The sequence below is a fragment of the Anser cygnoides genome, chromosome 1, assembly GCF_040182565.1.
Source record: "Anser cygnoides isolate HZ-2024a breed goose chromosome 1, Taihu_goose_T2T_genome, whole genome shotgun sequence".
NCBI lineage: Eukaryota > Metazoa > Chordata > Aves > Anseriformes > Anatidae > Anser > Anser cygnoides.
The window spans coordinates 140,126,484-140,142,914 of record NC_089873.1 but is presented as its reverse complement, the minus strand read 5'-3'; the positions used below and the strand labels follow the sequence as shown (position 1 = coordinate 140,142,914).

Sequence of the window (16,431 nt, the reverse complement as noted above, 5' to 3'; positions counted from 1 at the left end):
TAGCTTGGAAAATAGAACACTTCCCGTGTTTCTTTTTTTTTTTTTTTAATCAAATCAGCCTTTGTGGGGTTATTGCACTCCCCTGAAAAATACAATTTTCAGATACCTCCAGGACTTGATTGCTCCTTTTCCTCAAGAGTTTTTGCCTGCTTCTGCCAGGGGAAATCTCCATCAAGAAGACTTCAGGATATGGTTAACAACATATATCGACCAGGACTCCACTGCACTGGATGAAGCTAAAAGAAAATACTTAATCCTTAAGATGCCCCAATCCTTAAAATGACCTGAAACTCATTTGGCTCTACCTGAGAGGACTACACTCTTCTCCATACATTTTCTGTTCCCATGTCATGGTGCCACAAGGGCTGACTGCCCCATCAGGAAGGAGTCAGGAGCAGAGGGTAGCTATGGGGCTGGCAGAGCTGTGCCCTCCACAGCCAAGGCCCATCCTACAGCAACCAGTGGAGGAGTAGGGATGAGACTAGGACAGGGACCAGGGCCAGCCCAGAGCCTTGTGACCACCTAGCAGGGAGACATTGATGGGGCAGATAGAGAAAGGCCGCCCTTTGAAAGACTAACAGGTTGTATTGAGAAAGCATTGCTGCTGTTTCTTCCTCTCCATTGTCTGCTTCAGCAAAGAAAATTGGAAAGCTACCAGGGGCAGCATACAAAAACTGTGGATAGTCTGAAGGAGAAAATACATTTCAGGAGCAGGTGCTGCCAAAACAGTTTAGCTGTTGGTGACTGCCAGCTAGCTACAAATCTGAAATAGGCAGCAGTAGCCAGGGTTGGTAGTGGTCCAAGTTCCAAAACCCAGTCTCTCTATGGATTACATAGATAACCTGTTAAGAGGTATTATTCTCCAATACTGCAGGACATGCTGAAAAATGAATCTGCTACAAGGAGGCAATTTATCAGCAACTCTTTAAGCATGGCTGCACTCATAATACTTTAGCATATTCTGCAAGCCTGGCTTTTAAATGCCAGCTTTTCTCTTTGGCATTCACTACGGGATTTTAGCTTAACCAACTCTGTTGCTAACTGAATTTATGGCAAATAAAACAGGTGGAGTGGAGGGGCATAATTTTTTACAGTTTGTGAGACAATTCCAAGAATCTCAAAAGTTAAGGAAGTGGTCACAACTTTATGTTTTAACTTTCTATCTAACCAGGGTCTCTTAAAGATGCAATTAGGGGCCCTGGGATGACAAAAACTTGAACAGAAAGACAGGTCTGAGAAGCAACTGAATGATGTTCCCAGAGAAGTTGTGGATGCCTGGAGAAGCTGTGGATGCGCCACCCCTGGAGGTGTTCAATGCCAGGTTGGATGTGGCCTTGGCCAACCTGATCTAGTGGGTGGCATCCCTGCCCATGGCAGGGGGGTTGGAACTGGGCAATCCTTAAGGTTGCTTCCAAACCAAGCCATTCTATGATTCCATAATGTGACTACCTATGGAGAAAGTTATTCTCCAAGCACTGTATTAATATAATGTTGTACTCCCAAAGGTTTGGGGCATGTATGTTGAAGAATGAAGATTCACTATCAGACTGGATCAATTTAAGGACAATAAAAGAAAATGAAGTACTGTTAGAAGATGACCATTGACCATTTCCAAGATGAGGGAACACTTTCATACAGAATGATGAGAAAGGATTTTTTTGATACAATTTTCATTAATCCAAGTGATGTACTGACAAACTGTCACATGTAATTGTGCTTTTGGCCTTGCATACTCAAAATTTGGTTTTGTATGCTATTCACCCCAGCTTTGGAGATTGAAAAGAGTAATTAGTAAGCTATACTTAGAGATGAAATCATAAAGAAGCCATTTTTCTTCTTTTTTAAATTGTTGCTCTGTTGTTTTGTTTCAGGAATTTGGAGATAACACTATTCATACCTGCAACATTTAAAGAAAAAAAAATATATTAACTTTGTCATGAAAAACAATGTATTTTCATTGCTTAGAGTTAAAAAAAAAAAAAAAAAAAAAAAAGGCCTGGCAGATGACAGATGTATGAAAAAAGCTCATTAACAACACAAAAAAAAGTGTGATTGGTTTCTGTGCCTGGAGAGGTGTTGGAGAGGGCAGGCAAAGGCAAGCAGCAGGCCACCCCATAGTTTATAAAATTCAAGCTTTCATCAAATTAAGCTTTGTTTTAGAAAACACATGCTGGATCCCAACTATCGTTACCTTGCTGGGACTTTTCTTTTGTCCTTTGGCCACTATATAACAAAACAAGGCAAGTTCAAGAGCTCAGACACATATCTGGTAAATGATCAGGTTCTCATAAGATATTACGCTGTAACTCATTTGGCCTATATAAACCCTGATGTCAGTGGATTGGACCCAGCAAAAAATGTTAAAATTCTCTCCAAAGCTAGGACACGAGACACAATACTCAGAGTAGGCAGAATCAGGAAATTTTTAAGATTAAAAAATCATTTGTAGGAGCGATATAGCTATTATATATTGAAATAGCACGATTAAGTTGATAAAATAATGGGTATTTTTCTCACTAGAATGGAGTTCTTCCATTATATTTAATCTTTTCATTATTTTGGTTACAATGGAGGTATTAAAATTTCCTTTTCAGCTTCTGGCTGAGCATAAGACACTGAAGTTATTCATATAACTTTTGCCATCTAAAGGTCTGGTCTAGGGTAGTTACAGTCACTAGCAAGGGACAGAGCTCCTCAAATCATTTTCCTCCACCCCATCTCTCATATTGGCTCTACAAGGAACCTGAAGAATTTACTTCCCTCAGTAAGTCTGTAGACGACAACAGGTTAGGCACAAGTGTTGTCTACACTCACTGCCCGAGTGTAGAAGTGCTCTGCAGAGGGCTCTGGATAGGCTGGACTGATGGGCTGAGGCCAACTGCATATGAGGTTCCACAAGGCTAAGTGCCAGGTCCTGTACTTGGGGCACGACAACCCCATGCAGCGCTACAGGCTGGGGGAAGAGTGGCTGGAAAGCTGCCTGGTGGAAAGGGACCTTGGGGTATTGGTTGATGAGGTGGTAGAATGTGAGCCAGTAATGTGCTCAGGTGGCCAAGAAGGCCAACATCAATCCTAGCTTAGATTAGAAATAGCATGGCCAGCAGGACTAGGGAAGTGACTTCACTCCTGTACTCGTCTCTGGTGAGGCCACACCTCGAGTACTGTGTTCAGTTTTGGGCCCCTCACTACAAGAAGGACATTGAGGTGCTTGAACGAGTCCAGAGAAGGGCAACAAAGGGCTGGTGAAGTCTTATGAGGAGCAGCTGAGGGAGCTGGGGTTGCTTAGCTTGGAGAAAAGAAGGCTCAGGAGATACCTTATTGTACTTTACAGTTACCTTAAAGGAGGTTGTAGCGAGGTGTGGATCAGACTCTTCTCCCAAGCACCAAGTGATGAGGGGAAATGGCCTCAAGTTGCTTCAGGGGAGGTTTAGGTAGGATATTAGGGAAAATTTCTTCACTGAAAGGGTTGTGCAACATTGGAATAGGCTGCCTGGGGAAGTGGTTGATTCCTGGAGGTCTTCAAGAAATATGTAGATATAGAGCTTAGTAGCATGGTTTAGTGGTAGACTTGACAGTATTAGGTTAAAGGCTGGAATAGGTGATCTTAGAGGTCTTTTCCAACCTGAATGATTCTATGATTCTATGAACTTTGAGTGAGTTTACTCATTAAAAAATATATAAGCCTCACACAAACAATGTCTATATTAGCATCCTGATTTTCATACTTCTTTTGTGTGTACTTTTTATTTGCTCTCAGATTAAATCTCTTTTTGGTACAAAAGATTTTTCACCAGAAAAGTTATTCAGTATTTATTAGGAATATAAAGAGCTATGAACAAGTCCTTCCAAACATGATTTTCTCCTTCCTAACAGGTAACTTCCAGTACAGACTAAATCCATATCACTAGTCACTGTATTCATCTAAGAGTAATATCAGAGAGATTTTTTTAAAGCGCTGAAAATCCCAGAGGAACAAATTAAAGACACAAGGCAGAATATAAAGGTAGCTGATAATAATACACTATTTACTGTCAACATTTGCAGAATATTGAATGAAACGATACAAGAATAAATGCATTTTTTTCTCACAAAAATTATGTTTTTTCCCTGTAGCAGCCCTTCACTTAGAACATTGTAACATGTAAACACATACAGTTTCCAAGCCTCAGGAAGCTTGTTCCACAGTATTGGGTTCTGTTTTGCTACCAGATACCTTTCTTCTGCCTTTAGAGACTGATATCTCTAGGGACCTCAAGGCTACAATGTCAGAAAGGAGCTATCTAATTTATGTTAACGAGAAGCTTTAAAACATAGGTTTTTGATTCAGTTGAATGGAATACGAATTTGAAACATAAGATCTGAGTCTGCAAATACAGTAAACATAGGTTTTCCCAAATAAAAATAACAATAATAAACTATTATAAATTATGCAATCCAAGAAATTCTGAGAATTTCCTTGTCTCATTCTGACTAGCATGATAATTATATCTGCAAGTCTCGCCCAAAGGGGGAAACTTATCAGAAAAAGTAAAGAATAATGATGCCATTTCAGTTTCCTTTCTCCTGATTTAAGCTGTAATCATTCTCCAGCTAACAACATACTCCTGTGCACTGAAAAAGTCAACAAAACAAAAACAGGTCTTTCAGGGTTCAGAAAGAAATTCCTTTTCCTACTTGGCAGGTGGCTTTGTTCCAGCAACACGGTTTAACTGTACATCATATTTCTTGATAGCAACGATGCAGTACTTCCCTCCCCATCACACAGATGCCAGATTCTCTCCTCTCAGACACTGCATTCGTTCTGGACCTATACAGAGTGACACTTTGATTACTCCATAATCTCACAGAGGTGATTTCTTTCCATCTTGCTCCTGACCTAACATATTCTTGATGAGAAATGCCATAACATTTGCTATGCACGTTCTAAAAACCAGCAGCCTCCCAAAGCTAAACAAGACCTGGACACTGATCACCATAAAAAGATAGGATTCTGCTCAGTAGGCACATGGATAATAAGTCTTTGCATCCACATAAAAATTTCTGACTATCCAGACATGAGGTTACATAAATAAAACCTTATTCTGTGCTCCCAAACAAAAAGAAAAGAGAAAAGGGAGAGAGTCAATGCTTCTGGCTACAAAAAGATAATTCTCCAGCAAGACAGTATCTGCAGAAAAGGGGAAACCCCATGCTGACATAGCGGCCCATTGCCCTCAGCTTCTTTCTGTCTTCTTCCTCTCATTAAGGCAGAAGGCTCCAAGTTGCTACATAAAGAGAGATCAAAAACCAGCAGGTCCTTACAAATGAATACCACTAAAGAAGCAAGACAAATAGGACTGTCTCCAAAAGCAGAAGAATCAAGACAAAGAATGTCTGTTATTGGTCCTATCCTGGCAGAGGTGCCATGGAGCACAGCTAATTCAGACAGTTAAAGACAGAAGAAAGTTTATAAGTGTTTTATTTCTTGAAGATTACTCCTTGAATAATCTATTAATTTTCAATCAAAAGCACACGTTAGCATTTTGAAAAGCATGAAATAACAGGCTTTTCATCAGAAAAAAAAAAAAAAAAAAGCAAAGTCTGTCTTTTGCTTTGCACTGGACCAGTTACACAGCTGTTTGATTATAAAATCAAACATATCAAAAAGGTTTAGCGCTCTTAAATTAACAGCATCTCCAAATAAGAGAAGTCTGAAAGGCACATCAGATGCCTGAAAGCTGGATAAAGTGTAATGCCAACAAAACACAGTTTCTCACATATATCTTTTGAATAAAACAACTGAAGAAACTGTTGCAAAGATAAACAGCCACTGCACTAACAAATGTCTTTTCAATATAGTCTGCACAAGCAGTTTGCAGAAAGAAATTATCAATAGGGCATGGTATAGCAGGAAATCTGAAGGGCACTCTGACAATATGAAAACACAAAGGAAAAAGAAAGGTAAGCAGATACACTAAGCAGAGGAGCAATGAAGTGGGAGGAAAAAGAGAGAGAGAACAAGACAAGAGAGAGATGATAAAATGACCGGCACCAGTCATCGCTCTTAAAAGTTGTAGCGTATAGGTAGCTCTTCTACACCTCCATAATCAGTATGGAACAACAGTCGTTCCTCTACACAAACAGAACAACATTAAAGCTCAGATAATGGCATTGCACTTGACTCATGGCACTTAAAAGTAGATTACAATTTATAGAATTATAGAATGACTTGGGTTGAAGGGACCTTAAAGATCGCCCAGTTCCAACCCCCTGCCTTGGGCAGGGACACCTCCCACTAGACCAGGTTGCTCAAAGCCCACCCAGCCTGGCCTTGAACACTTCCTGGGATGGGGCATCCACAGCTTCTCTGGGCACCCTGTTTCAGTGACTCACCACCCTATGAATGAAGAATTTCCTCTTAATCTCTCATCTAAATCTCCCCTCTTTTAGTTTAAAACCACTATTCCTGGTCCTATCATTATCTTCCCAAGTGAAAAGTCACCCTGCAACTTTTTTGTAAGATCCCTTTAAATACTGAAAAGCTGCAACGAGGTCTCCCAGGAGCCTTCTCTTCTCCAGGCTGAACAGCCCCAGCTGTCTCAGCCTTTCTTCATAGGAGAGGTGCTCCAGCCCTCTGATCATCTTTGTTGCCCTCCCCTGGACCTGCTCTAACAGATCAACGTCCTTTTTGTGCTGGGGGCCCCAGACCTGGACATAGCGCTCCAAGTGGGGCCTCACGTGGGCAGAGCAGAGGGGCACAATCACCTCCGTCACCCTGCCTGCCACTCCCCTGTTGATGCAGCCCAGGATGCAGATGGCCTTCTGGGCTGCAAGTGTGCACTGCTGGCTCATGTTGAGCTTTTCATCCACTAATTGCAAAGAAATGTTTTAAAAAAACAAACCAAAAATAAGGTGTATGAGAAGCAGAAGTATGTCTTGTACTATTTTAAGGTTATGCAATCTGAAAATTAATCAGAATAGTGAAAGAACTAAAGCTACAGGAATTACCTCCTCTGGAAGCATTAGGTAAAATTGTTGGCTGGATAGGAAAAATATCATTACACATAGTGGAGATAAAAGAGCAAATTTTAACTTAAGCCAAAAATATATAGACATTAAATTTTGAAAAAGGCTATAAATTTAGAAAGGAAGGATAGACTCCATCAACATTTCTTCTTCATTGCTATAGGTATGGTTTAAGTCTCAACCCTGTGGTGTTACTGCAGTTTATATATTAACTTCACTTTGGTGAACCAAACACTGAAACCTCAATAGGACAGGCTATGATGTCACTAAGATCATCCTTCTTGATAACAAAGACCAAATGTGGTGTAGACCGTGATACTTTGAAGATCTTGTCCCTGAAGAAATGCATAGATAGCAGAGGCAGGAACCTGATGACTAATTCTGCATACAAGTAAATGCCTTTACATATAAGGAAGCTGGTGTCAGTAGTTTATTTTGATGACCCCAAGGCATTACTTGTATGACCTAAATCTCCCTAGATTCATACAGTGCTTGACAAGTATGAAGACCCAGAATTCTCTTTTCTCTGTCCTGCCTGTTTGAGCCTCTAAAACATTTGTTGGATTGACACAACAAGAAAATTCACTCCCACTCTAAATTGTATATAAAGTGGTACATTTGTTAACTGCTTTTGATGTGGAACTCGTGTTCTGCCTCACAAATATCATATTTCCAACTGAAGGAAAGCATGACAGGTCCAGTGACATTAATGGAGCTCTTTCAACTGTTGTTGACAGACCTACAGGTTCGAAGCTGTGACTAGTACCATACCCAAACACACAAATGCTTATGACAATCTTTCTTTTCTGCCAAAGATAGTCTGTCTTCTCAAAAAATAGGCTAGTTGAAATATTTCTGGCCCTATAATCCTCTTCAATACTGTTATACAACTATGAACAGATTTGCAATGGGTGTATGTTGTTATTTATTTTGTGGTCAAAAACAATAGCTTTCAACTAGCTGATGTTTAAATTTTTTACTCTGAAACATCCCTATTACTTACAGTTCTGGCTTAGCTCGTATCTGGGGACAGTCCATTGTGCCACTCCGCATTGAGAGTTTGGTCTTATTGACCTGCACTAACAAGCAGTGGGAGCTACTCTGTACAGTACACAAAGAAGTGTACTGTGCAGCCACTCTGTACAGCTCAGCAAAGAAGCCATGTGCTACCAATAGATGTTACAAAACTGTGTATTTATGTAATATTATGACATATCCCTGCTGTTTAGGTTACACAATTAAAGATGCATCAGACAAAACAGAAGAGTGTTCTCTGTTACCCTCCTTTCTGGGTTTACAGTTCCTTTTATCAGACTAAATTCAGGTTCATGCTTTTCTCTCTAAGAGGTTTACATGATATACCAGCTGTCAATACACTCCTAAAGAGGATTGCAGCTCACATGTCATTGACATGGCTGAGGAGGTAGAGTTGCTCCTATCACTACTAGAAAGATTGGAGACAAAAGAATATTTCAAGCTGCTTTTTCGTTTTATTTTATTAGAAGAAGAGAAAATCAATTGCATAAGACCAGAAGAGTGGGTAGAAAAGTCACCGAGAAATATTCACCTACCTCATTAAAGGAAGCACCGTATGAGGTAAGGATTAGACTTCTTACAATAAATTCATATTTAACATAGCGCTTCCTTCTCAAACAGCAAATGCAGCAAATGCTCTGCCACACATAGCAGTTCAATATAACTGCCAGCATGGCTGTCTGAGACAAATGCTTTCATACTACATCATTGCCAGAGCTTCACTTCAGGCAAGGGAGCCCTTACAAAAACTCTCCTGGATGACACCAGGAAGTGACTGGCAGATGGACTGTGTTTACTGTCCCTACTAACTGGCAGAGAAAAAGGGAATAGCTCAGAAAGTGTGAGCAAAACCCTCAGCCCTTCACAGCTGCTTCTGAATGATGCTAATTCACAGGCAGTACTGAGTCAGTATCTTCTGCTGCATTTCTGAAAACTGTGAGTTTCTGTAAGTGCCAATCTATCTATTTTCTATTTCACCCTGCCTGAAAGAAATATAAAATGTGCAAAGGGAAAAAAATCAAGTACATTAATTCTGAACCTACCCACTTTTGACAGGACCTGGCTCCAGCTCACTATTCTGTCCTTGACTTAGCTCTGACCTGCTGTGGACAGAGCTCTGTGTGGTCTCTGACTTCTGCTGGTCCATTAGCACAATTATTCCAGGTTGCTGATGAAGTCCCATTAGTACCTATCAAGCAGAGAATTGCTTGCTTGGTCACTGTAAGCATTTTGGTGACTCATTTATCAGCTTTTGCTGTATTTCAGAGTAAATCACTTGAGCTCCTTATGAATAGCAGTTTTTGGGAAAAAAAAAAAAAGAAAAAAAAAAGATTTGCCAGACCACAGACTCTGATCCTTTTTTTTTTTTTTTAATTCACTGTCTAATTCTTTCCATCTCCACTTATCTATTTTTCCATCAAGTACATTCAATTTAACATGAACTTCAGCTCTTAAATGTATGACTGCCACCATCCTGGAAACTTCTGCAGTAGCTGAAGAATGATTTCCAGTGCTTCTAATGCAAGAGGACAAACCAATCTGATGCTAATTAATTCTAATGGAAAGGCATTTAAAGTGTTGGTCAGACTGAAACACATCTCTATCACCAAGCAGAACTGTGCCCTAAAACAGTAAACTATGAGAAGAAAAAGGAAAGAAAAAAAAAAAAAAGAAAAGAAAAAGAAAAAAAGAAAAAAGAAAGAAAAGACAAAAGAAAAAAGAAAAAAGAAAGAAAGTAACAAAAGGTTTCTTTTTGTACCCAAGGGTAGGATAGTTTAGTGTGGGCGGGGTTGTTTGTTTGTTTTTGAAGGATCGTGGACTTCCATGTTTTTATCTTGCTAACATTTCTAATTTTTGTTGGAAGATGCAGTTGTAAATACTCACTAGTACAAGGTATTCAGAGGAAATAAGGAGTGCCATTAAGTCTGCTGGCTTGTTTCAAGGTTTGGGACTGACAGTTTGTTAACTGCAGCTTTGGGTACGTTAGGATGTTTTATCATAACTGGGGACTGGTCGCATTAAAGCCTGGCTTACAACCATGGCATTAACTTGCTTTTATCTATCTCATTCCACAGTTCACCACACCCTGGTCTCACTCTATTTCACACCATTTCGGCTTTGCCCAGAGTCTCTCTGTAGCCACATACAAGGGCTTGCATTCATCCTTCTCAGTATTGCTACTGTCTGCATTTTCATGATATCTCTCCTGCCAGATACTTCTCCATCCACCTGTGTCCCAGAGCCCCCTCTGCGCTCAGCAGCAATTCTCCAGGAGCCAGTCCCGGGCAGAGGCTGTGGCAATATTTTTTGGCAAACACTCAGTATGAACTAAGATACCCCAGCTCTCACCTAGCTACCCTAACTACTGGGAGCAGCAGTATCCTGCAAACCCTTCATCTCTCCCTTGAGACCCTTTTGTCTTCAACAAAATAATCACTGGAAGAAGGAACAAGAGAAAGAGAGAAAACAATGCTGATTATCAGGAGATTTACTTAGAAACTAGAATGCCTAGCTCACAGTTCCTCTTTCAATGGACGTTTCATGACTTAGAGAGATAAAAGCATACAGAACAAGGCATACAGAACAGTTTTTCAAAGAAAAGGCTTCACTGAGGTATACTGAGTGACTGAGTTATTTGCTTCATCTTGCACTGATAGCTCCTCACATCAGCTATTTAAGCCCCATGCATGCCCTCCTGCTCATCTGTGATTGCCTCTATTACATTTCTTCTCAAAGTCTGGCTGTCTTGTGGGTTTAACCCTTCAACCTTATAATGTTAAAAAGAAAAAAAAAATAGAAAAAAAAATAGCTGACATTAAAAGCCTTTCCTCCTGTTTAAAAAGAGGTTTACATGTGGAAACAGCTGTCAGACCCCAAAGAGGATTGAAGCTTGTAGGCTACTGGCATCTTTCCACAACTGACCTAAGAGGTCTAACTAAGAAGAACCCAACACCCAACATAACCATGTTATTAACCATTAGAAAGAGAACAGCTGCTTGCAAAAATTGAGTTTTTCTGCAATGTCACAGGAACTCAGTTGTAATATTTGATCTCTGTAGGTTGGTACACTGTAAATTTTTCACTTAGTGTTGAGTTCAGTTTTTAGCTTGACAGTGGAAAAAGTGTGAAGCAGTTAATTAGTGCCTCCTAATTCCTTCAACAAAGCACTGAGATACAAAAATTAATATTGGTGGATTTTTGCTTACAAAAATGTCCTGTCAGAATCAAAAAGCAGTTGAGTGGCTACAGGGGACTGCTAGGGTTTTAGTCTGCTGATGATAGAACAGAAATGGTAATACATGACTAATTTGAAACATTGTAAATAATTATAACAAACAAGCACTGAAATGACAAATAGTACACAGAAACAGAAGAACTAAAGAACTTTGAACACAGGAAAATTCATCATGAGTGAGGTTTCTGTCTGTGTATTTTTTTAACAGAAAAAAAAACATTAAAATCAGTCTTGTGCGGGACGTGCATCTTTTGCTCAAGTGAAGCCCAACATTGCCCTTAAGTTATGTCATACAACCACGTTTCTGCCGTCCTTCTGCTACCACTCTCAGAAGCTCTTTTCCAGGAACTGGGGAACAGCTAGTTAGAAAATGGCAGCAGAACTTTCCAATAATCTATTTGCCTATTTTGCATAACATTGTCTTTCTTTTATACTTCCTACCGTTCAAGCTAAAAGTTTGCTAGAACTGCTGATTGCTTCTTTCAAGGTACAGCTTCAGTTTTTGAGGGGGATTTTGTGATGCAGTAGGGGCAAATGCAGAGAACTGTAATCTGAACTGACAGAGTCTCTGCAGTCCTATGCACCCACACAGTGTGCTCACAGCAAGCTGTGTTGTGGCCACATGCCTCCATATTAGCAACAAACACTTGAGAGCATATTCGAAATCAAATGAACCACATTAGCTCAATTAGCAAAGACGTGACTTCTTCGATATTACTTGTTCACTGCAGTGTCACATCATTTCAGGATCCTCACAGGAAATTCAAAACTCAGAAACATTCACTACTGATAAGAAATGAAAAGAAAGACAAAAGTGTCACCAGTCAAGCAGTGAGCAATATCACTAGAAGCTACACGACAAAGATGTATGTGTCAGTTTGCTGTGAAGTCACTTATCTGTCCTGGACTCTTCTCTAATGTTTGCATGATTGACATGAAAAATCAGAATGGTTCCTACATAAACATGCAATTATAATGTGAAGACAACTGCTTTCCCTGTGTGGCTGTTGAATAGAAGAAAATCCCTCTTTATTCTAATAGCCAAAGATCAAAATTAGTCTTAGGACACATAAAGAATGTTTTGAATGTTTTTGAGCTATTTTTTCCTCAGTCTTTTTCCCCTGTCTGAAGGAGCTTTTAAATTGTCACATAAATTTTACTTATTTAGACAGTAACCATGTCTTCTTTTGACATCGAATTTTAAGTTGCATAAATGTCCTTTAAATTAGCAATATGTCATCATAATTATAAATCAAAACTAAGATTTATAATCCCTTACTCCTAAAGGCATAATTTCACTTTCTTACAATAGAGTGCAATAGCTTATCCTCTCCCAGCTTCTCCAACTACAGGAAATGCAATTGCAATCTTTCTGTTGTATTGGTGCAAACCAAGAATTCAATAGAGATTTTTAATTCACTGAACTTCTCATTGCAAACCAATCATTTCCCTACTGATCCTGGGAACACAGATTCAGGGTAAAGGAAGAGATGGATTTGCTTGATTGTTTTTACTTTTCCTTACAGAAGTGAGCATTACGTAAGCGAAACTGAAATACAGGAAAAATACTGAGAGAAATAGTTTTGCCTGATGAAACACAAATTCAAGCATATTCAAAAAAAAAAATGTATTGTTTTTTATCCCGGGGATTTATCTTCTTAATGAGGCATTAAGTTAAAGAAAATATTTCCAAGGACTATCTCATTAAATAACCAACAAATTCCAGGGACAAATTCATCTAAATATAACTTCAGTGGAGTTATTCTAGGGCTTGGTTTCATCACCTTCTTTTCATTGTCTAATTTCTCATGAAAAGTTCACAATATACTCAATGCACAACTGCCATCATTTTTTTATTTTCTTTTAAGAAGACACCATTATTATCTGACCACCTAAAAGAGGTACAGCCAGAAATTACATCAAAAAAAGAGAGGGACCAAAAGGACAACATGAAATGAATGCCACAGGGCCTGGTTACTTTATTACCCACTCTTCCACTGCTTTTATATTCCAAAGAAGGACTTCCTTTTTTCAGTAACATAGTTTTAAATGGCATCAGAAAGTAATTGGTTACCAGGGATTACTATTCATCTTATTTCTATAGAAAAAATTATTTCTATGATGCCCTTTGAAGCTCGCTAACTCCTAGGCTGAAAGCAGCTGACATCACCCCCTTCCAGTGGATCAAAAAGGAGGATTTCAGATTTGGTTGACACAAAGATACGTTTGGCTTCTCCTGTGGAAGCAGCACTGCTGCTGATGAGACCAACAAGACTGAAGAGCCTTTCTCTGTGGACACAGCTTGTACATGCAGAGACAAGATGGAAGAAAATAGCCTGTGCTTTTGGAAATGTCAGGGCTAACCTAAATAGCATGGCCAGAGAGCAGTGTCAAACCTTCCTGCAAGGTAAGGGACTCGGGAAAGTGTCATGGCACGATGTCTATAGGCTGAAAGGCACTTTCATGTACCAAGATGATACTGAGATACTAATGAAAAAAGAGCCTGATTGACCCATTATGCAAAGGCTGAGGAGAATGAATGAAGTTCAAAATTAAAATCCAAACTTCAATGGTGTTTTGCACTATGTTAAAACCTGGATTTCTTAGTAGACCACTATATACCACACAGTGCAGTTCAGTGTAAATAAACACCTCAGACAGATGCAGTCCCACTGAACACCACTAGACCTCATTTGCTGTGCAGTTCAGAGGAACATGCCTGTGTTTCCTATAGTGAGCAGTACTGGAGGAAGTCTGTTCCTAACAAGAAGGCTGACTCTTATTTCAGTGTGCAGGATGTTCTGTGCATGGTCCAGGACCACTGTGGGTGGTCCAGTCTTCATACAGAGCCCAGGGAGACTAATGCAATGTAGCAAAAGCTGGAGGGTATTGTTCTTCAATATGTGATGGAAATGAGAAAGCATTTTGACAGGTAGGCAGCTCAAGACAATACACACACTAACCATAATATACCTACAGGATTATGCTGCAGTCAAATGAAAATGTTCAGTCCAGAATAGGGTGAATATCTACCTCCCTGAAAAAAAGGACCTCAGTTAACTCAAGAACACCTTCTTAAAGGTAATTTTTGCAACTGAGATAAATCCTCTGTTCTGTTAAATAGTTTTTTTGTTTTTTTTTTATAAAGTCTTGTCTCAGATCACATTTGAACAATTCAGAAAGCTTAGGAATCTTATCCCTGAAAGATAATTCAGCAATTTAAGTTAAGTAGATGCATTAAAACAAACCATACAGACATGCCAGTTTAGTGAACCTTTTTATGGGAAAAAAATAAGTGGGGGGGGATTTACTCTCCTCCTTTTTTAATGGTTAGTAGGTTTCATTGCAAGCAAAAGAACAATTGACATTAAAAGTTAGTACTTACTCCACTGAAACTCATCAAAAATCTTGTGAACCTGCAAAGGTTTATCCATGGTTTTATCTGCATTCTGTTGAGTAGTCACATTGATTAAAGGGTAATTACTCATAATAGAGAGGTCACATAGATCGCAATAGTATTTTAATTGCAACTAACATACATTGGCTAAAATATACACTACAAGCCAGATAAGATTCATCTCCACAAAAAAAAAAAAAAAAAAAATAATAATAATAATATATATATATGTGAGATATTTATATCTCACAGGAGTAAGAGAGGTAAAAATCAAACAAGGAGAAACTTCAGGAGATCCTTTCCCAAACCCAAATATATTTCTATAAAACATCAGATATATATTTGTCTGCAAGACGGCATAGGGATATTTCTTTAATTTTACGCCTATTCCTGAATCTCTCACGGTGACTATATTTTACTCAACAGGAAAAATGTTATCAGAAGGCCTGGAGCTACTGCCTGCCCTTGCAGGAAGGTGGGTGCAGCTTTCTGAAAAAGATGGGGGCTGAGGCCTGAAGACTGCTTTATCCCTGTATGTTTTGTGACACCTCGTGACACCAAGTAGGGAAGAAAAGCCACATGTCTAATCTTGAAAAGAGCAAAATGGGCCCATAGCTACTATTAAAGCTGAGATTAGTTCAGAAATACAGTGATCCACCACCCTCCTAAGGCAATTAAGACTGCTCTGATGTCCCATTAAGCTTTCCATTCTCTTTGTGGGAGAAAAAAAAACATTTTTTATTGACAATACATATCTTCTCTGCAATGAAGTAACAATGAATTTGAATTAGAATAAAAGTATTCTGTTTGTCCTAATTCTTACCTTCCCTGTACGGGAACTTGAGTGAAATCCTTCCCCAAAGCAACACAGTCATCCTCCCCTATTGCTCTATTTTCACAAAGTGTCTGTGGCTCTCCGAGACTAGCTACCATGCCATGATATTCTTTTAATAGCCGCAGCTCATTGCAACTTCTCGTCCCCGGTTTGGATGCCACTGTTGCAGATAAACCGGTTTCATGTGAAGGGGTCTGATTCAGCTCCATCTCTTGTTGTCTAGAAATTGTACTGTCATCTTTGTTATCCAAGTACATCTGTCCCTGGGGGGTGTTCTCCTAAAGAAAGCGAAAACAAATATATTAGGACTAAATTGAATTGACTCAATGTTTGCTTCAGTACAAGTGTGTTAAAAATGCCAAGCAGTAGATTTTTTTGTGCACCTTTGGATATTTCTCTTGTTGGTCTATTTCCACCAGGAATAAATCCAAAGTTTTAAACCTCTTTGCAACTTCAAAATTAGTCATTATAAAAAGCACATAAATATATAAAGAGACCTTTTCCATGTCTGCCATGATTTTCTCCCACAAATTTTCCAGGAACTTGCATTGACCTGTTCCACACAACAAGCCATAATCACTTACGGATCAGCGAGGGCTGGCATTGTGGCTGGTTAATGAGAAACAAATGCAGTCACAGAGCTATCAGCGAGCTTTGGGTTTTACTTCAGACGCACATAAATACCAGTTCTTCAAGATCTGCGTGCGTGGAAATCCAGCTTATGCCAGGAAGAATTAACTCAGATTTACAGACCTCTTAACATTGGGAAAGTGGAACTGGGACCAAATTTCTGGCCAAATTTGAAGTGGAGATTTATGTGCTGAGAACATCAGATGTGAAAGCAGTGAGACCCAAGCTCCTGTTGGATGCAGCAACTGCATATGCCAGCTCTTGTGCCACCCAGCACCTGGGCACAGGCCTGGG

The 16,431-nt window shown here is 39.4% G+C and overlaps 1 protein-coding gene across 2 annotated transcripts in view; it reads right to left on the bottom strand.

Moving 5' to 3' along the window:
* Positions 1–16,431, bottom strand: part of OCA2 (OCA2 melanosomal transmembrane protein) — a 205,757-nt gene that overhangs the window by 165,247 nt on the left and 24,079 nt on the right. For both annotated transcript variants that reach the window (XM_013180616.3, XM_013180617.3), the window contains exon 2: positions 15,496–15,785. In XM_013180616.3, coding sequence (XP_013036070.1) covers positions 15,496–15,764 — 269 coding nt within the window. In that variant the 5' untranslated portion in view covers positions 15,765–15,785. The remainder of the gene's footprint in view (positions 1–15,495; positions 15,786–16,431) is intronic.